This window comes from Mesoplodon bidens (genome assembly GCF_964165515.1).
Source record: "Mesoplodon bidens genome assembly, chromosome: 16".
In the NCBI taxonomy this organism is placed as follows: domain Eukaryota; kingdom Metazoa; phylum Chordata; class Mammalia; order Artiodactyla; family Ziphiidae; genus Mesoplodon; species Mesoplodon bidens.
Window position 1 is genome coordinate 53788698 of NC_138173.1, and position 23201 is coordinate 53811898.

Genomic DNA, 23201 nt, shown 5'->3' on the forward strand with positions numbered 1-23201 from the left:
CTCACATATCTTGCTGTAGCAATTCTTTCTCTTAGAATTGACCAATAATTTTTCTCTATTATCTTATCTCTACAAATTTTCCTTTGAAAATGGAGACCATATCTTATATTTCTTTTGAATTTATCATATGTTTAAGCACAGAGATAATATGTTCAATAAATCCTGATACCTGATGGACATATATCTGTATCCACAAAGCCTTAAGTAACCACCCATTAACTAACTTCCTCACTGTGATATTGCTTATGAAGATTAATAAAAATTGTTTCAATTTACAAATTTATACTCTATAAAGTATTAAAATTTTGAAAACAGTACTAGTTGCTTGCAAACTGTTGAAAAGATTTAAAATATACAGTTACATGTGGCCAAATAGCCTATTAGTGAAAGGCACATACTAGGCACCCAAGAACTGCTACTTCCACACAAGAGAGTTTTTGTCATATTATGGTCCAGTGTTTTAAACAAAATTTTTACATTTCACTTCTGAAATACTGACTTCTGAAATAAACTGGAAATTTAGTGTAGATGTAAGTCTGATAGTATATCGTTTTCCCTTTTTTGTTGGGCAATCTAAAAGTTCAGATGAGCTTACTTGAAAAACTATTGCTTAAGATAAAATTTTTTAAAATTCCTGCTTTTGTCTGAATTAAAATTGCTGACCTAAAATGAATAATTTATGCTGAATTAACTACTCTTACCTTAAAGCTGAAAATAATAAAAAGTTCTACTTGCAAACTGATAAATTAAAATAGATTTTCTTTTATGCTGCCATTATGGGGGGGCTCTACATCATATTCAATTTCAGTTAAACATAATTTCATGTTACTTTATAAACTAAGCTAAAACCCTGCTTGATCCTATTAATATGATCATTAGCTATTAAATATACTATGGAAGAATTGACTACACTATGTCAAAACAAGTAGCAGCAATGGCTATAAATGCTTATGACACATATTTGACTCCACAAGATGATATAGTCATCTAAATTTCTGCTAAGAAGAACAATAAAAGAGAGCTTATAATTATTATAATTGTATATGGGAACTTTGCCAGAAGAATATATTCATTTTTACATGAAAATAGCAACTATCATGGCTGCTCATTAACAGCTGACAGAACTTGTCTACATATTGAAAAAAAAAGAAATACCATTCCACCACAATATATAAGAAAAACAGCGTTTAAAAAACTTACCTAGAGTAAAACACATTTTAATGACTATTTTTTTAATAGTATAACCTCTTAATATAATAGTATAAACCTCTTGAGGAAGAAAACCCAACTATGGTTGTCATCTATATTACTTTAACCTTAATATCGCCTAATAAAAGGATTTGCATTAGGCCCTTTTGAACCATGAGTAAATGGAAGGATGAATGAATACTAGTTTAGCAATATGAAGACTGGGTTTTCATATGGCCTCTTCCAGACCACAATTTCCTGTATAAAAATAATGCTGTTGTAGTAGATGATCTGAAAGTGACCATCTATTTAAAAAAATATAATCCTAGAAATTCAGGACTCTTTACTTATAAGTTTGTAATAATATTACATATATCCTGCTATTATAAGTCAACTTTGAATTGAAATCTCTTAGGGCTATAATAATAAACTATGGGGTTTAGAGATTGCTGAAAAAGGTATTTTAAGTAAATATTAAGAAATAATTTCAAAAGGAAATCATAAAGCAACAAACTATTCTGATAAAATTTAAAATATCATTAGATATTATGTTATCTAATTTTAAACATCCGTATAATCAATAAGCTAAAAATATCAATTGTTTTTAGGTTTATTTATATGACTGTAAATATTCCTTTAAGCAAAGTTGAACACTTTATTTATTTTGTTATAGGTTCATCATATTTCTATTCAGCACTAACTACTCAAATCATTCTTTATACATCTTAGCAATAAAAACACAATTTACTAGTTTGAAACTTTTGTTCATCTCTCAAGAATTTGTACAAATATCCTCTGTGCAGCCTTCCTTGACTTCTATACTTATAGGTAGTCAGTCCCTCTCCTTTCTTCAATAACATTTTGAAACAACGGCTATGGCAGTATTTCTCATAATAAGCTTGTAATTACTCTTTTTAAGTTATATAGACTACATCATAGCACAGCCTGCTTTGTTCATAATTTGGTTTTTCCTTTCCATTGGGAGAAAATACTTGAACTTTTTTGGCATTTGCACCTAATACTGTGTTTAATCCTCACTATAACCCTAATGTAATACTGTGATACTATTTTACTGATAGTGAAATTCAACCCTAATAGTTCACGTGACCTGCAAAGAGTCTCACACATAGCAGGTGACAAAAGTGGACTAAAATCCAGTCAATAAAGCTGAATTTTCATTTTGAAGTCTTCTGGGCACTAATAAAGGAAACTGTAGTGTTAATACACTGTTTTTAAAGAAGAGCTATGTCAACATTATTTATCAGTATTTTTCTCTTTTACTTGTTTATATTTCAACGTTAAAGAATCTTTTTAAATGGAGAAAACCATAAAGGGTTTTCTTTTACTGAGAACAAGTAGAAAGTGAAAAAAAAATTTTAGGAGGATAACTTAAGTTGAATTACTGATGTTTTAACTATAGTACTATAGGAAAAATTAGTTGGAACAGTACGCTCTTGGGATTGAGAATGTCTTTGATAAATATTCCAAGTTTTTTTCAAATTATTTATTAATTGTGTAGCTTTTATAATTAACTAGTGATTTAAGATTTAATTAATCATAAATTAATACACAGATTTTTGAATCTACACACTCACAAGTACCAAATACTATGAGCAATTTCAGTGTCTTTGTTTTCTTTGTTTTCATAGTGGTAATAGTGTAAACTGTAAGCACTTTACCTCAAGTTATTGAGAATAGACAAATAAGGAATTAGTAATGATCAAAAGACATCATAAAAGTGAAAGTTTAATTGCAGTGTGAATAGAGAAACATGATGAAAAATGCCAAATTATCACAGTACAAAACTGTACACACTTGTAGACATAAAAAGAAACATATGCTATCACAATCTCTATCGTATATATGCTTTAGATGGTAATTAATTTCAGTAAAATAATATCCATTGTATTACATTAATATTTATTCATATGAAATTTATTGAATTTATAGTTTGTTTGTGTTCACTTATAAATTTTCTTTGATTTTATAAATGTGTAAAGGGCGTAAGCAAGGCATTTATATCTAGTTTTATTTTGTGAATTTTGAAGTGGTAATATAATAAAAAAGCAATATTTTATTGTAAGTACATGAGAATACTTTTGCCTTTCAAAGTAATTAAAAACACTGGTTTTTATAACTAACAAAATATTTATCTTTAATACTGAAAGACATGGATATTTGATTATATTGAAGAATATAATGTTAAGCCTTTAAGTCATTTGAGTGAATACTCTAGCTGGTGAAACTGTAAACATTTATTCATCAGTTTACTAAATATTATCTAAATATGTCTATGGGTCAGAGGCTGTTCTAGGCACTGGGAATGCAGCATGAACAAGACCCATCCACTCCTTACCTTACAGAACTTAAAGTCGCTAGTTAAAACAATTTAAGCTAAATCTTGGAAAGAGAATTAGAATGATCTGGTTGAAAGGAAGAAGGAATATCTTATGGGAGTGGCTTGAGGTAGAAAAGAACATGGTATGTTTGACAAACTAAAAGAAATTCTTTTTGGCCAAAAAAATAAAGAATGACTGTGAGAGAGATGAATTTGGAGATATAGGCAAAAAGCTAGATCATAGAGGTTCCCATGGGTCATCATCAAGTCTCGGCTTTTTTTCCCAAGTTCACTGGAAAAACAGTGGAAGCTTTAAAGCAGTGGAGTGAAGTGATTAGATTTTCATTTTTAAAAGGTAATTCTGACTACATTGTGCAGAATGGAATAGACGAACAAGAATTATTTTTTCTCTAAAATATCTAGCAAAATTAAGCAAGTTAGTTTTGTATTATTTTTACTGACTCATCTAAAATGTGAATTAAAGGACTCACTGCCTACATGCATCCTGTAGCTCCTTTAGTGCTCTGCTCAGCCATGAGCTTTACAAAATCTTCCTTGTCCCACCAGGATGGATTTCTCTATGTTCTCCACTCTATCTCACTCTCTGGAAAGAAGGGGCCATGTAATATTCATCCTTATTTCGCACAGAACAGAGCTCAGTGGGCATTTCAGACACGCTGGCTGAACTGAAATTATTCTTAAGAATACTGTTTTCATGTCAGCCAATCCTAATTTAGAAATTTGGTCCTGCTTAGAGTTAAGTCTTTGAGGACTGTTTTATGTCTGAAAATATAGCTGTATATTGAGGTTTTTAAAAAGCATAATAGATATAGGATAACAGGTTTCCTTTACTTCTAACATTGACATTTTTTTTTGCCCCAAATGTTAATAGTTTGTGTGTCAAATATAATAGGTAATGAGCCAACTAAAATCACTGAAGTAGCAGGTTACTGAAGAAGAGTCAGAAGGACCAATTTTAATTAAAATAAAGATTTGATGAAAGTCTCTAAAAAATGATGAATATAACATTCAACATGTTTTCTGTAAACATAATTTAAACATCAATGATTAAAAATATTTATGACCAAGGTAGATGTCAGCATTGAATGACTATCATATCCATAAACACTATTTTAGAAAGAATATACGTGAAACAGGTCTAAATGTTTTGAATGTTGTAAAACAGCACTGGGAGATTATGACAACATTTGAGAAAATTTGAGCACTGATTTGGAATTTACCAAGGATGTAATCTTGATGCTTAATTGAAATTTAGCTGAATGTACTTCAAATTTTAGATTAATTTTCAAATCACATTATTTAATCTAAAAATTGACAACTACTTATTCCCTTTTCAATCTGAATTATTTATTCAAGTTCTATAAAATATTTAATTTGTAGCATCAGAGTTTCTCAAATCACTTGATGGCAAACTTTGGCTGAAGTGGCATTTGTATTATTAGTTGATAAATAATAAGCTTATGTCCAAAAATTACCTGCCTCTTTTTCAGTGGGTAATAGAATGAATACAGTAAAGTTTGTTAATGTTAATTATCTCATGCAAATTTCTGAAGAGAGTGAAAATACTAAATTGAAGGGCTTTTTCCTTAATCGATATTTCATTAATATTTACACATTTTTTGTTTCCAAGTAATGAGAAAATCTACTTGATTAAGCAAATCATAAATTTGATAATGATCCCTATATTCACATGGGAGGAAATATTCATGGTAGGAGAGTGAATAGAGAACCAAGATGATATCATTTTAATCCTTTAAAGGAGACTGTCACATGCTAAGAATTCATTTTTAAATTTTTTTTGGCCATGCCACACTGCTTGCAGGATCTCAGTTCCCTGACCAGGGATTGAACCCATGACCCCTGCAGTGGAAGCACAGAGCCCTAACCACTGGACCACCAGGGAATTCCCAAGAATTCATTTTAGAACGCTTATTAAAGAGAATCAAAGTAAGTACTTTCAGTATGAATTCTGGTGGAAATGAGTTCCTGAGATATTTCTGTATGATTTTCAATCAATTTATGTAAAAATGTCTTGATTTTTCTCCTTAGTGTGTACTAAGCATTTGAATGGTTTTCTATTACTTATATCATGTTAAACCATGTATAACCATATTACATAAACCATAGCCATTTTGGAGAATATATGATTATGAGTTGGAAATAAAGCTGGAGTATTTTGTTCTCCTCCAAATATTAATATGCAATTAATTAATATTTCCACTGATGCATATATCAATATATATTTGTTAGTTTTTGACACTACACTAATTTTTTACTAAACTGTTCAATGAAACCTGCTACCAAGAAACAGAAACTTGCTACACTTCCTAATTTTGTAAAAGATAGGCTTATATTAATTGATTAGAAAATTACCAATATATGATTTGGCTCTGTGGTATTTTTGTCTCTAAAAATTAAAGTAGGACGTTAAGCAATATTAAATTTGGAGTCATAATATCAATGAATACCTGTTACCTTTTCAAAATGAGAAATCTGTTCTCAGTACAATCATATGGGTCAGGCAATAGGTAATTCAGAAACAGTAGAATAAGCTATATAAAATAAAGACCAGACATAATGTTTTCATTTTTCCCAATCAAATTATCTATTTTCTCAATAATAAATTAACACTTGTGTAACAAAAGTTTCATGCAAATATGAAAATTACTACATGGGATAAATAATCAATCAGTAAATATGTGCACTTATTAATAGAAAAATGGCTTTTTTATTTTCATGTTATCTCAATACCATAAGCGGTATGTAATAAGCAACGGGGATTTAGTACTTATTTTTACTATCTTTTATGCATTATTTTCTTTCTATTTTTACTCCCTCCTCCTTACAACATTTGCATTGCATTTTGATTTTTTTTTTTTTTTCTAATTTTTGTACTTTCAAATCATTCAGGTTCTGACTGTTACTGTCTATATTTTTCAGCTACTTTGAACTCTTTCTTTCACTTCCTACATCTTGGCTCTGTTTCAGCTCATTCTCTAATTAGAATCATTACCAAAATATAGCTTTGGCTGTAACTAAATGGGCACAAGTAAAATAACATCCAATACCTCTATGAGTAACAACTGCAAGCTCTTTAGTTCTTTCTATCTGTTCAGCATTTCTTGGTCTTCTCCTTGTACTTTGTGTATCTGCTTGATGAGGAGAGAGCCCGTCCTTGGATGTGTTGGGGTCCAGACCTGAATTTCTGATATTCTTTACTTGCACTCGCTGTTCCTCAGAAAGTCTATGGATGGTGACAGCTGTAACACTGGATACAGTAACATCTGCAGATGTGCTAGCAACAGCAATAGCACCAGTGGTAGTCCTGTTATGCTCCTCTAACTCACCAGTGGAGGTAGTGTGGGTCAATGGAGAAGAACCTGTGGGACACAGTAGCACTAAATGCTAACTTTTTCTTTTAAATTTTGTTTATTTTTTTTCTGATATGTTTAATAAATTATATTCCCTCTATCACCTTAAGTATTATCAAACATGAAAAGGCAAAACACAAACACACCACTAAAATGTGAAGTAACCAGATCTGATGTTTGGGCTATATCAATCAACCTATGAATGGATATTATACACAAATATACCACATTTTAATTGTAACACATTAGGGAGAAAAAGGTGAAACAGTAAACCCTTTACATGGCCCTGAATCAATCTTATTCATTATTTATCTACAGATGATTTTTTAGCAACAAATGCTTGGCAAGTGACAAGTTTTGACAGAATGGGTAACTATGTAACCACACTTTTCTCAGAAGTATGCTTTGAATAGTCTGTGCCATATCATTTCATGATTTCTGGGAAAAATATCAAATTTTTCTATTTTAATACAAACAAGTGAAGAAAGGAGAATTTAAAAATCAAAGCCAAACTGAAAACAAAATGATTTTAAAAAATGAAGCTCTGAAAAACTACTCTATGTAAATGCCTATCTTAACCTAATTTGCCAGAAAGCAGTCAACATGATAAAATATTCAATGTCGTGAGCTATACATACTTTAGAATTTAACAGGTTGTTTTGGAAGTTGGGTAATATTTTTCAGAGTTTTAAAGTAAAACTTGAGATTAACCAATTTTAAACTAGTTAAAATTAAACAAATTGTTTTACTTAGAAATGACTGAAAATTAACTATTAGCATGGAAATTTTATTCATACAAAACTAGCTTTAAAAAAAAGGTTGAAAGTTTCCAAATATCTCATAAGCATGTCACAGTAACTCTCCACATTCTTAACCTTATTAAAGTTTCACTATAATTTTAAAATTGTTTTAAAGGTACCAAATTAGGATTTTCTTTTTTCTTTCACTTAAACTTTTTCAGAGATTGTGCTTGGTAGTACGTAATTCTCACATAAGGAAAAAAGGTATAACTTTATAATAGAAGCATGAAACGGAATGAAGATATACTTAGAAGGTTCTTGACAGCTAAAATGCTTAACAAGAAAAAAATATTGAATTTTGGAGGAACAGCTACTAATTAGGAATAATTATCACGTCCTGGTTAGAAAACTTCTGAGTATTTTTTTTAAAGCCAATGAGTGGTATATGTTTTTACATACTTGCTTTCTCAATAAACTGCATTTCAAAATTCTGTCCACAATGTATATTTAGATATTTTGGACAAAAATACATGGGGATATTTTATTCATTTTGCGAGAGAAAAAACAGCTATATCACGTAATGTGGTTTGAGCATGCTCTGCCTCCTTCCCCTCCCCCCACCCCGTAGGCAGATGCTTAGTAGGACTAGTAATTCGGGTTCCTGCTTTAAACTCAAAAAAGAAGTCAAACATGAACCCCTGTCATTCACAAGCAAGCAAAAGAGCACATGTCTATTACTAATTCTTCCAGCCTGTGTTTTCATATCATTTTAATTTGATTTACAAATTCAAAAAATTAAATGATTGTACTTTGTGGCAGGCAGGGGTAAATGAGGTATGACGATTATCAGATTATTTTAAAGACTTTTAATATACTGTAAAGCATTAATCAGAAAAAGTTGCTATTGAATATTCATCCAAGTTACTTTGTGAATATTAAAATCTACTAAATGCATGTTGGTTATGCAAATTGGCCAGTAATATTTACTAAGCTAATATTTGGTAAGGGTTTTCTTTAGTCACATGATTAAGCAATAACTACACATGCATTACTAACATTCAGTAACTGACCTCATGGTAAATCAGACATTTTGATGTTCATATGCTCATTACTATAAAAACAGTACCTGGTCCATATTATTTTGGGAAGTTTAATTGCACCTTTCTTTTTGAAAGGAAGTATGAAATCAGGATAAAAACTAATACTTTAGAACTGTTCTGACTTTATCATAATTTCCAGGCTTTCAGGTTTAGTTTAAAAAAGGAAAGCATTTAACTGTAAACATATGTTGCTAAATGCAATCTAGAAGTATAAAAAATAATGGAATTTGTACTCTCTCAAATCTCAGTGTTTCTACCTTTAGCAAGGAATGAAATTGAATAGCTATTTATTATATTTCATCACTGAAGGTCATTACAATTAATCATAAATAATCTCTTGTATTTGGGTAAATGAATCTGGGGTAATTCTTAGGAATGTGTCCAGGTTGCTTCTATAACTAATCTTTAAGCTCTAAAGACTAATTTCAAACACCCGTTTTTTGAAGACCCCAGAGGATAAATACAGTTCTTAAACAAATTTGTGAGTTAGAACTGATCTTTAGTAGCGTTTAGATTCAGGACTTGCTAGCACTCCCAATCTTAAAATCTTCAGTAATAGAGTTCTACTCTGGCTATTGGTAGTGAATATTCAGTATTATTCTCTTAACCTGAATGCAGAACAGGGTGTAATATTTGAATAAAGCATTAAAAAAATCTATTTAATAACCATAGTATAACTAGCTATATATTTCAACCAGATATTTTACTAACCAGTTCTTATGTTTTACTTATATTTTGTGTTCATAATTTTTCCTCCCCTTACTATAGTGTAAGGTCCCTGAAGGCTGAGATTTTTTTAAATTCCATTCATTGCTGAATCTCAAGTATCTAGGACAGTACCCAGTACATAGTAGATGCTCAAGAAATATCCCTCAAAAGAAAGAATAAAAGAATGAATGAATTTAATGATTCTAATTATTATTGTTAATAATAATAATAAAGAGGATAAATTTCATGAATGAAACATGACCATAATCTTTAACATGGTAAATCACAGGTCAAACAGTATAATGAAATGAAGAATAATTCCAAAGAAAGGAAAAATTGATGGTTTTGTTTTGAACTTTCAAAAACATCACTGAAAAAGTGTGGAATCTGAAGATTTAAATGCATAAGTAATAGTTACTTGAAGATTTGTGTCAACATTGCCAAACCATGATAGTTTACAATGTTAGTGTAAAATGGATTTATTTAGAATGTTCAGATTTCTGTAGAGTAAAAAGTAGATATATCTCATAATGGCAGGAAATAGAAGTGCATCTAAATTTAGTTAGGCACTTATATATACATATATATGTAGTGGAACTATAAAAAACATTGATTTCCTTTATAAGGCAATAGAATCATCCATCACTATACAATTATATTATATACTGTATAATCATTTTATTTAAAATGTAGACCAATTTAGAATACTAATTTTGGTACCATTTTAAATTGGCAGTGTGTGAAACAGATTTTTAAATTGTCAAAATGCATCATTTAACAGTTTCAAAATACTCAACATTTTTGCATACATAACTGTTTTATGAGGAAATTGCCAATGCTGGAAAAAGGCTTGGATTATATATAGCAACAATTCAATATTAAATATATAATATATCTAATTCAATATTAAACTATAACTTAACTTTCTTTTAAAATATTTTAAGTATGCTACACAATTATGTAAGCATTATCTTTAATAGCACAGTATTAAATGCATGTTACAAGACATACAACCCAAATTTAGGAATAAAATGTACATTCAAAAAACCCATTCTTCATTAGAAATAAAACCATGTATACAAGATGTAGTTTATCACAATTAGATTACCCTGTCAATTAACTTGCTAGAGATATATTATATATCTGATGTTTAAAATATAAATACATCTAAAATATAATTTTATTAATATTTAAATAAAAAACATTTCCAAATATAACAAAAATAAAATGAAATGATTTACACATATAAGCATGCTTCTATAAATCATAACTATATGTCCTCTTGGAATTATGATAATGGAAAATGACATGTATTACACATGTAAATTGGCAAAATTATATAATAGTACAATTAAATTATATAACTAAATTTGGATTTTATTATGTACATATTAAAAATTATATTTTTGAAGGCTTTCTTATTTCAACAATCTGCAAGGTAATAAGCATAATTCATGTAAAGCGATTTATAAACACATAGAAAGTATTTTAAATAAAAACTCAATTGAATTTGAATTTTTTTTTTTTTTTTTTTTTTGCCATACGCGGACCACAGGCTCCGGACGCACAGGCTCTGTGGCTATGGCTCATGGGCCAAGCCGCTCCACAGCATGTGGGATCTTCCCGGACCGGGGCACGAACCCCTGTCCCCTGCATCGGCTGGCAGACTCTCAACCACTGTGCCACCAGGGAAGCCCTGAATTTCATTTTGATTAAAATTTTAGTCTTACAGACTTTTTTTAATTATGCTATATTGCTTTGTAATTATTGTCTAACTCATCACAGACGTAAATAACAGAATATTTTGCTAGAGATATGAGTGGATGCCCCAAAGTGCATACAGCTATAGAAGTACATGTTAAAGATAACTGCGTATCTATAGAAGTAGCTTTTAGATATTTATATTTGCATGTTATTTTATATAAGACATATATTCTGTTCCATTGATTTTAGCATTTCAAATGAAACATTTGAATAAAAGCTTAAATAACAAAATAATCCTAATTGAATAATTTTGTGGCATAATGACATATAATGAAGAAAAATGCAATAAACATATTTAACATGAAAACATGCAAAAGAAAAAATATACAAAATAACATCAAAATAAAATATAAATACAACTAATGCAGCAATTCTATATGAGTCACATTTAGATATTCTATAAATTTTAGCATATGTATTTTAATTTGTATGTTATATTTCTTCTTTCATTTAATATTACATGAAACTTACAGGAAAGTGTCAATAAATGAGGAATCTTGGAAACTAATTAAAATATGAGGGGGTGAAGTAAAACAAAGCCACTGCTTTGATACATGTTACATGTTACAGTTAGGAAGCATACTGTAGTTGGGAAAATAAGTATTTTGCATTTTAAACATAATAAATTCCAGTATTCTAAAATCTGTATAGTATTTAATAGTATAATCTGGTGGAGGTGGGTGTACTATGAATATTCAATTTATAGAAGAGATGAGTAAACAAATAGAAAGTAGCCTTTAAAGTGTAGGAAAAATATAAATAATCTACCTTTGATTAGTCATTACCTAATATAAAATTGTCTCTCTGACTAGGAAAATAAATGGACAAATCCTGAAAAAAATTAGTTTCTAATTTAGTTTTAAAGAGCAGGTATATGTTGGCCTTATAAAGTTTTGATTTTAAATGAAAATGCTGCATTTATTTTGAAACTAAATAAGACTATGATCTTAAAACATCTCATTAAATATATTCTTAATTATAAGATGCACCTCTACAAAAGAAACCATTCAGCCATTAAAATATGACATGACAATGCAAAAATGCTGTCCCCTAAATCCAGATTTCTGATACAAAGAAATGTGAAAGAAGTTGATCTCACTAATTCAAGTAACAGATTTTCTATGATCATGAATTAATTAAATTAGGTACACATTAATTTAAAAATATAACTGAGAGTTTAAATAAAAATTGTCTTTCTGAATTCACTGACATATTGATATATATTTACATTTATATTATATATTTATATCTAAATTTTTAAGCATTAAATAGGGACACCAATATTAACTTTTGCAAGTGGACTTGTTATTGTTTATCAGATGCAAGTGATCTTAAATGAATAAATATTTGCAATCTAAGCTGAAACTGATGATAGCAAGATTTAGTGATACATTTACCAAATCCACACTTACTATGAGTAAATAAATGATTATAAAACAAATATTCAACAAAATATATGCTAATGCCAAGTTGTTTATATACAAGATAAAAACTCCATTATTCTGCATTGTTTGCAATTTTGATAAACCCACATGCCAAACAACCATAAGTATCTTTATCTAAATGAAACATAGAAAATACCAAGTTTTAGAAAGCATACAGAGTACTCTGCTGGTCTACCACAACAAAACTACGTGTGTGTGCGTGTGTGTATATGTGCACACACACATATATATGTATATGTGTATATATGGTAAATACATATACTTGTCATATAACATAGGTTATATATGTTATAGACTATATGTTATATAGTATAAATCTATGAATGTTACACTAAATATCCTCACAGTTTGTCACAGGATGTGAGAGAAGAGACATCTGATTTCTTAGTACTAAAAATATAGTAAGCTCATGCGAGGGAAAATATAAGTAGAGGGCTGTATGAGTCTTGAAGATTTTCTCTCTCAAAGAGCCATTTCTTGCTTCACCTAGTTGATTAAAGTGAAGTTGCAAAACGAAGCGTCAGCATCTTATCACTCCTTTTCATATATTTTTGGAAGTCTCAACAATGTATAGTGATAGGTCCAAGGTGTCTTTTTATTATTTTAATAAAAAAACACACACTCACAAACACACACACCACTCACAAGAATATTCACAAAATGCAAACTGAAGCCTTTTTTGTGTAATTAAGCATAATGTTAATCCATAAAGTCACAATACTGACAATAAAACTTGAACACCTAGCTTTGAAGTAAGATTCACAAAATCATTGTCATATTTCATAAGAATAAAAGGATAGAATGTCCCTTCACACTTTTCTAAAACCATCTCCTAGAATCCTGCATTTTGAGACCTCTTTCTTGTAGCAGCTCTTACCTCTTAGCAAAACTAGAAGGACACATTCTGGGTTTCCCCAAAACAAACAAAATGTAACTTAACACACACTTGTTGAATTTCCTTCCACACAAAATCTTGTGGAATAGCTGCCAGTTCTCATGGAAGATTTAAAGGCATTGTTAGCAAAAAGGGATACCACATATCTTTTATTCCAAAGTGTAATATAAGGAACTCCTTCACTTTCAGAACATTGCTGCCTCCAATAACTGATATGTATTAATGACATTTTGAAAGTAGAACTCATGTCTTATACATGTATATCTCTCACTTCCCATTGAATGTTTCATATATATATGAGGGAAGAATGAATGTGGATAAATGTACTTCTCTCTTATTTTTCAAAAATATAAACATTTCATTTTATGTTTAATTAATAGTTATTGAGTGTTAAACGTATTTTAAGGATACAAATAAGAAAGAAATTGGACCTGTTCAGATGTATTTAAACAATATAAAACCATAATTATAATATAACTGCAATTAATATTGCATGTGCTAGAACATAAGTAATGAAAAGAGGAAGGGACATCTAAGAACAAATAAATCACTCTTTCATTTGTGTTTTCTCAAATGAGGGTAGTGTTTCCCTTTTCTTCCATTCTCCAGCACCTTTTTCCCTCCAAAAAAATATTTTATAATGATGATATTTGGTATTGTGAAGGAGAAGGGAAAGAAGTAAGGGAAAGGAACTGGTAGAGTTACCCTTTATACATATCATGGTTGAAAGAAAAAATAAAAGAAGGCTTTATCCTGACCTAGCTCATCATGTCCCTGAGGCCTGCTTACTTTGACTATCTCAGTGTATCCATGTTTATCCTCTATTTCCTTCTATAATGGCTTTCTAGTTCGGGGAGGGCAGGGGGGTGTCATTTTCTTACTAATTACAAGTGTTCCTCTTTTTTTTTAATACCTAAAGTATAAAGTATACCTAATGCTGGGTTTATATATGTGATATGATTTAAAGGGAACCAAGGAGCTATTTCTGTGTAGCCAGATGCTACTTAAAAAAAAGATGCTCTTTAGGATTAGGCATTGCTATCTCATAATTGTTCTCTTATCAGACAAATGCTTTTTTGGTTGAGAGAACACACATATTAGAGTGATTGCTCAACTGTTTAGTTTGAATTAGTTTATTGTAAAGTTTTCTTCTCCTCAAAAGAAATAATAGGGGCAGTTTGAGAAATATATGTTTTGACGAGGAGTGTGAAGCTTGCAGTAAGATCACTGAACACTACTTGCTGAGGCACTTATCATAGGTTGATATCTAATCCCATGTGGCTGTTAGATGATTTGAAAGAACTAGGTTCATTATTAACAGGTGGGTGTAATGGAGGTGTGGGCAGATAGGAAAGGGCTGACATTCTGGAAGAAAGACTATTACGGTATTTATTGTGGAAAGGTTGCTGAGCAACTGGTGAATATCTGCATAAATATGCTGAAGTAAAGCAGCCTAATAAGAAACTCAAGCCAAAGGAAGTCTTATTTTCCTGCATCAACACTCTGTAAAACACTTTTTATCCTGTAACAGCTAATTAAGTAGTAGCAGGAGTGATTTTCTTGAAAAAAAAATACCAATCTTGGCTTAAAAAAGTAGCATGTTGAAGGAAAGTTTTTTCAAAACCTTTGGAAATGGTAAGAACCCTGAGTGTACCATTAAAGGTTACTATTAACTGGATAGGCAAATATATGTTATATATTGGGGTATTATATACAATTATATGTTGTGGTATTTAAAATATGTATTTCTACATTGAAAGGTAAATCTTCATATTTCTTCATGTAATTATTCTGTCCAGTTCCTTTCTTGCAAAGACTACATTTTATTTCAAGACTCTAAGTAAAAAGACTATCTTTTAATACCATCAATAAAACAAAGGTGTGAAGCCTATACAAGCCTAATGAGTAAGAGTATTCTATTTGATTAAGATCACATACAGTTTAATTGACTGACTTTTGGATGAAAAATATTAATTAAAGAAAAGAAGTTTTCTTAATCATTAAGGTGGTTTAAAATACCTAAAAGTTTTATATCTACCCAGATGATTTTGGTATATTCCAATTACAGGCAATAATATGATTATCAAATCATTTTTCTCACATATACTTTTAACTTTTATAAGGATGGTGGAGACTTGGCTTTTCACCTGTGGCATGGCATCTAATCTCCCCAAATTTCTGAATACAGGTGATTAAAACAACATAAATATGTTGGTCATTCTAATGGTTACTTTAAATGACTAGATAACAGAGTATTTAAATAAACGTTATAAAGAGGACTCAACATTTACTGAACGTTTACTGTGTTACAGACACAGTCCTAAGTACCTATGAGCTGAGGATATTAAAGCTCAGAGTAGTTTCAAGACATACACTAACTCACTTTGCTAGTAAATTAAAAAGCTAGGACTGGACCCAAACTGTGTAATCCCAAAACCACAGTCTTAACTCCTAAAAATCAGTACAACTCTACTTAGCCTCCCCAATACAAAATCGTGTGTAAACACAACATATAAGTTATTTATTTATTTTTGCGGTACGCCGGCCTCTCACTGTTGTGGCCTCTCCCCTTGCGGAGCACAGGCTCTGGACGCGCAGGCTCAGCGGTCATGGCTCACGGGCCCAGCTGCTCCGCGGCATGTGGGATCTTCCCCAGACCGGGGCACAAACCCGTGTCCCCTGCATCGGCAGGCGGACTCTCAACCACTGCGCCACCAGGGAAGCCCTATTTATTTGTTTTGCCTTCCTTGTATTTATTCCCCCTCCTTCCCCAACACATGTCTGACTTCTACCAGGTCTCTCTTGCAACTCCCTTGCCTCAGGGAAGGATGGCTCTGCAGGACTAAAAGAGAACTTTGCTCTAAGATCTCTCCATAGCTTTTGTTTCCTAACAGTCTAGAATTCTTGTGGGGATTATCAAGTGACAGGAGGGAATCAATGATTTGGGTAGAGGTTGGGGGCCAAGGAGAGGCACTGAAGATGACATACACAACCTCTCTACTGCATCTCAGGGAGTGGAAGAGTCCAGGAACCTGGACTCTCACCTTTGGCTAAGATTTTCTACTCAGGCTTGTCATGGGAAGCACAGGATCACCTGATTTCATGGGAAATTTGGGCTTGGACAATGATGAGAGGGTGCCACTGTCCAAGCACTGCAAATGCCACCTGGATTCTTCTGCAACTCAAGGGAAGAAGAAGGTGCCAATGTTTTTTCTACCCTCACACACAATGACCTGGATAGAATTCTCCTGTCAGGCACAATAAGGTCTCTCAAATTTATCTGAATTTAAGAGAAGAAAGTGACATTTCTTGCTCATGCAAGTCTGTGGATTAAATTTCATGCCTGTTTCACTTGCAAATACAGCAAAAGTACATACACACCCCAAGAGCCTGTCTTGTTTTTTAATAATTCCCTTTCAGCTTCACATGATCCCTCTGTGTTCTTACTATTTCCTCCTTTAACTATTATAGTTTTTCCCCTCATAACAGTTCTAAGTAATCTAATTTCACTTATCTTTGAAAATTATTTGCTGCTTAATACTTACAAGACTTGTATTACCATCCCTAAGCCTTCTTACCATGTTACTAAATTGGATCACTTTTTTTTTTCCTCTCTGCAAGAACAAAAAATTCTGTAAATTTCTGGTTCCTCACTTTTACCTACAAGGACTTCTCTAATCTTCAGAAAATTTCATAGGAGAAATAGTTTTTCTTAGCTTCACATAAATTTTATTATTTATGGAAAGTAGATACTTTACTACGAGAACTTTTGCCCTAAAGACCCAGGAATCAATTAGTCCTAAGCAACTATTCCTCACTGATTCCAAGTTCTAATAATCATAGCTTCTAACAATTATGGATCACTTACTTTATGCAAGTTTTATGACATTTTCCATTTAGCCTTCAAAAATCATATGCAGCAAATACAATTAAAATTAATATAGTCCAGGATAAATAACTTGATTAAGGGCATCCACTCATGTATTCACTCAAGTGTTTATTGTCTCAAGTCATTCATTCATTCATTCATTCATTCAGTTATTCATCTAACAAGAATATATTGAGTGCCCACTTTATGTCCATCAGGCACTGAATAATTCAGAGGTGAGTAGTACAGACAGTACGTTTCCTAAGAAAGATTACATTCAAGTGGAAGAGATGAAGAATGGACAGATTAATATAACAGCTAGTAGTGAAACACAAAGTGACATTTGAGCTAAAACCTTAATAAAATGAAAGAGTGGGAAATAAAAATAAAAGACTTGATACATCTGGCACTTTTATTCAGACTGTCAGATTCCATAGCTTGTATTCTTAATCTTGGTGACATACTGCTTCCTATTCAGTCAGAACTTGGGAATTTCACTTTATTTCTCTATAACTATGTTCCACGGTCTCTCGTGCTCTATATTTCTATGAAGTAATATGTATTTTCCTTTGAGGCAATATTACATTTTGAGAGTAAAATTTATATATTTGAATTCACATTTAAGGAATAAAAATTAAAATAATAGCAATAGGGTCACTAACTTTTATTCAATGAACACATCTATATTAAACTGCTAGCTAGCCATTGTTCAATGCTAGGATACAATGATGAGTGAGAGAGATAATGTAAACATAAAAGTCTGTCATACAAAGTGAAGTTAAGTCAAAAAGAGAAAAACAAATACCATAAGCAGCTGCATAGCACAGGGAGATCAGCTCTGTGCTTTGTGACCACCTAGAGGGTGGGATAGGGAGGGTGGGAGGGAGATGCAAGAGGGAGGAGATATGGGGATATATGTGTATGTATAGCTGATTCACTTTGTTATAGAACAGAAACTAGCACACCATTGTGAAGCAATTATACTCCAATAAAAACCAAAGAAACAACAAATACCATATGCTAACCCATATATATGGGATCTGAAAAAAAAATAGGTCTGATGAACCTAAGGGCAGGACAGGAATAACTACACAGATGCAGATGTAGAGAATGGACTTGAGGACAGGGGGAGGGGGAAGGGTAAGCTGGGATGTAGTGAGAGAGTGGCACTGACATATATACACTACCAAATGTAAATTAGATAGCTAGTGGGAGGCAGCCACATAGCACAGGTAGATCAGCTTGGTGCTTTGTGACCACCTAGAGGGGTGGGATAGGGAGGGTGGGAGGGAGATGCAAGAGGGAGGGGATATGGGGATACATGTATACATATAGCTGATTCACTTTGTTATACAGCAGCAACTAACACAACAATGTAAAGCAATTATACTCCAATAAAGATGTTTAAAAAAAAGTAAATTTTAATTAAAAGTTAAAAAAATAGACAAACAAGAAAAAACAATAAAATATGACTGCACTATGTTGGTGTGTTAGATTAAATGTGGCCACACATTCTTTGCAAATCTTTCCATCAAGAGGTACAAACTATTTCCCTATGCCCTTGGATCTAAGTAGTCCTCCTGCTTTACTATGACCAACAGAGTAAGTCAGAAGTGATATTGTGTAAATTCTTGTCTCTCAGTTACAACAGTCTTTATAGCTTCCACCTTGGCTATCTTGGAATGTTTCCCTGAGAGTACCATACAAGGAACTATGTCTAGCCTACTAGAAAATGAGAGGCACATGAAGGAGAACTGAAGTGCTCCAGTTGAGAATATTGAGGCACTTCAACGAGTGAGGCCACAGTGGACCTTGCAGTCCAGTAAACCCAGCAGCTAATGCAGCTATACATGTGAGCCCAGAAACATCCTGCAAACCAAGAGAATTGTGAGAAATAGTAAAGTATTGCTGTTTTAAGCCTCTAAGACTTGCAGTGGCTTTTACAAGCCATGGGTAATTGACACAATATGTGAAATGCAGAATTTTATAGGAATACATAATAGTAGCACTAATTTGACCTTGGGGATAACTTAATAAAGAGAAGCTTCTGGAGGAAATATTTTATATTGAAAGCAGAAACATGAATAGGAATTTCCAAGGTGAAGACAAAGGAAAGAGATGGTCCAGACAGAGTGTGCTCTATGAATAAAGGTCATGAGACAAGACAGATTTTGTTAGCCTCTAGGAATTAATGGTCATTAGTATGGGTAAAACAGACTGCAAGCAGAAAACTGCTAGAATTTAAGATGAAAATATAGGTAGAGGGCATATTGTAAGAATATGGTATAGCAGATACGGTACAAAGCATAAGATGATTGAACTTTGTATGAATCCAACAGAAACAGTCCCTTTATTCTACTCACTCTAATCAGCACCACATTTCTCTAATCCCTTCTCAGAACCAAATGTGTTTCTTGAAAGAAAGTATTATTATGATAGTATGGATTATCTTTCCACTGATGGAAAACATAAAAAGCATTCTTTTTTTTTTTTTTTTTTTTTGTGGTACGCAGGCCTCTCACTGTTGTGGCCTCTCCCATTGCGGAGCACAGGCTCCGGACGCGCAGGCTCAGCAGCTATGGCTCACGGGCCTAGACGCTCCGCGGCATGTGGGATCTTCCCAGACCAGGGCACGAACCCGTGTCCCCTGCATCGGCAGGCGGACTCTCAACCACTGCGCCACCAGGGAAGCCCAAAAGCATTCTTAAGATTAAAAATAGTAAACTTCTAGTAATTCCAAAATGTGGTAACCGTGGGGTCATCTCTAAAACTAAATTTAAAATTATAAAATATTTGCATTTTTAACCCACAAGTCTTATATGTCTTTGTTCATTTCCCTTTGTTGTCATTTTTCTATTTTCCAGTGCCTCACCTATGAGGACCTACTTCATCCAGTTTTTCAAAATAGTAGGTGGAATTCTCTGTTGAAGTAAAAATATATTTCACAAGATCAAACAAAGTCTTTCATTAGAGGATGAAATTTGTGTTACAGAATTCAGTCACTAGCTAGAAGGCTGCATAGAATTGGGGCAGATGTTGGGGGTTCTCAGTGCCCACAGTCATGTCATACAGTCACAGAGTCTACTGCAAAAAGTCAGCTCGAATCTATCTTTATGTGTAATTACATTCAAAATATGCTCTGAAAACTTGTATTTTCCTTTCAGAAAGATGATTTCTGCTATAAAATGTCACTGAATCTGTGCAGTTTCTGGCTTTCCTGGTAGAGAGAATACTTTTATATTCAGACGAATAACTTCTAAAGTTCATTTAAGATGAAATTTCACATGATGTGCCTTGAAACAAATTAGAACTAAAAAATAGTATGCCAGTCAGTCAATAATATAAACTGAGGTTTGCAATATAGAAAAGAGAGAATGAGATACTTAAAATATTATTTTGTGATCCTAAAATAGTACATACAAATTATATACAGTACATTTTCTTGAGTTGGCCTAGTGAAGTGATCTATAGCAATTAAAGATTAATTATAATGTGACTACATCTATACTTTTGCTTTTTGCAAAATATGATTATTTACAATCATTTTTAACACCACTTCACAGATTAGAAAGAACACTGTTTTGCAATTAATTCTTGGTTCAATACTCGCTATGCTGAAACTAGGAATAAAATTGTGGGTGATTTGCCTTAATTTCCTCATTTATCATAAAAAAGTTTGGACTGAATTAGTAGTTTCTAAATCTGTCACCGTGAAATGCTCCTTTCATTACATTTCCCTAAGAAACTATTTTTTGGAAAACTTCTGTCTTACATATAAACTAAATCACTTTCACAGTAAGAAATGGATGCTCATTTTAAAAAACCAATCATGTCACCTGGTAATCAGCACTTCTAATCACCATGAGGCAACCAATATATCACTGTGTTATAGTGCTAAGCAAAGAAAACTGATATTTTAGTTGGGATGTGATACACTGTAATGGGTAAACTTTAAATAAGCTTTTTGAAATAATGAAAATAATGGACCATTATTATTCTTCCAGGGAATCTCAAAAAGGAATCACTGGGCTATGCAAGATGTTTAAGGTCCTTTCCAGCTCTACAAACCTATGAGTATAGAAAACTGAATTTAAATAATACACTTATTTTAATATGTTGTTCACCTGCCATCCTCTCTCTCTCTCTCTGTTTCTCTCTGTCTCTGTCTCTCTCTCCCCCCACTCCTCTCCCTTACCTCCTTCCTCCTTCCCTTTCTCTCTTTGCTCTGTTTTTCTTTCTTTCTTTCCTCCTACAACTGTACTAGATAGACATTTAATACATTCCAGGCCTTCCTCTGGTTGCTAAAATGATCAAAGGAAGGGAAGAGATATCAAGAAAGTACATATGGTGATTTCAGCAATGTTAGCACTATGAAGGCACAAATATAGGAGGCAGAGTGCCTAGGTTGTTGAGGGCAGCCTAAATCACACTGACTTATCCTCTCTAAAATGGAGATTTTTGTGCTGACTCCTGAATGGTACCAAAAAAAAAGCCTGTCACAGGAAGACTTGAGGGAACACTTTTCCACTCAGAGAAAATGGCAAATACAAAGAACCTAAGACAGAAAAGAAGACGGTATGTCTAAGAGGGCAGTGAGAAAATGTTAAGTAGTAGGAAATGAGGGACTTGTGTGCCATTTTAAGAAGTTTGGGTTTTATTTTCTAATTTATTCTAACTAATATAAGGGAAGAGCTGATTTAAATTTAAACAAATCACTTTGCTATTAATGTGCATGTGTGTGCATGCTCATGTATGTGTATACATGTGCATATGTACCAGGAGTTGATTATGGTAGTAGTTTGCTGCTATGACAAGAAATATGTGACAAAATGTCATGTGGAAGAAAATGAGGTAGGTTTCCTGGCTTTTTTCCCACTAGAGCATTCCAAAGATGAAAAAGTCTGAAAATAGCTACTACAGAGTTTCTGCACCAGACTTCATATTTGTAAAGGTTGAAAATGTAAATACATCAAACCAGAGAGTCCATATTAAGAGCCAAGAGCAGATCCATGCAGAATGAGGAACTGCCTGGGATGATACAGGAAGTATAATGAGTACTGAGGTTCAAAATATATCCAAATGGCTAATTGAAACCAATGTTCCAAATAAATAACAAAGTGATGGGAATGCTAAAAGCTGAGTAGCACAGTCCCTGAAAGAAACAGATGCTGTGAGCAGCAGGGAGACACCAGCGTAACTGGAACAAATGTGACTGTGAGTAATGCTCTTTCATGACCCTTACAGCCTATCATATATGCTGGGAAAGTGTATCCAAGATATTTAGAAAAATTTCATCTTTGAAGTTTTAAGGAACGAGAAGGATGCCAAGGCTAAATAGGAACATAAAAAGAAAATGAGATTATGGCATTCTACAAAATGACATGAGATGTGGTAATTCTTTTTTTTTTTTTTTTTTTTTTTTTTGCAGTATGTGGGTCTCTCATTGTTGTGGCCTCTCCTGTTGCGGAGCACAGGCTCCGGACGCGCAGGCCCAGCGGCCATGGCTCACGGGCCCAGCCTCTCCGCGGCATGTGGGATCTTCCCGGACCGGGGCACGAACCCGCGTCCCCTGCATCGGCAGGCAGACTCTCAACCACTGTGCTGCCCGAGATGTGGTAATTCTTGAATTAAGAAAATGGGCTAATATATCTAACAAAAAGAATACATTTCTTTGTTGGTTCATTTAACAAATATTTATTGAGTGTTACCATGTGCTAGGCAGTATTACGCTGAGGATATAAAGGGAAAAATCACACCCCATCT

General features: G+C 32.6%; 1 protein-coding gene across 3 annotated transcripts in view; it reads right to left on the reverse strand.

Moving 5' to 3' along the window:
• CSMD3 (CUB and Sushi multiple domains 3) overlaps positions 1–23201 on the reverse strand; it is a gene marked incomplete at both ends in the record, with an annotated part of 1095706 nt that overhangs the window by 680790 nt on the left and 391715 nt on the right. The window contains one exon of one of the 3 annotated variants that reach the window (XM_081258477.1): positions 6616–6927. The exons of the other annotated variants lie outside the window; for them this stretch is intronic. Within the exon in view, the coding sequence (XP_081114603.1) occupies positions 6616–6927 (312 nt within the window). The remainder of the gene's footprint in view (positions 1–6615; positions 6928–23201) is intronic. 3 annotated transcript variants of the gene reach the window in all.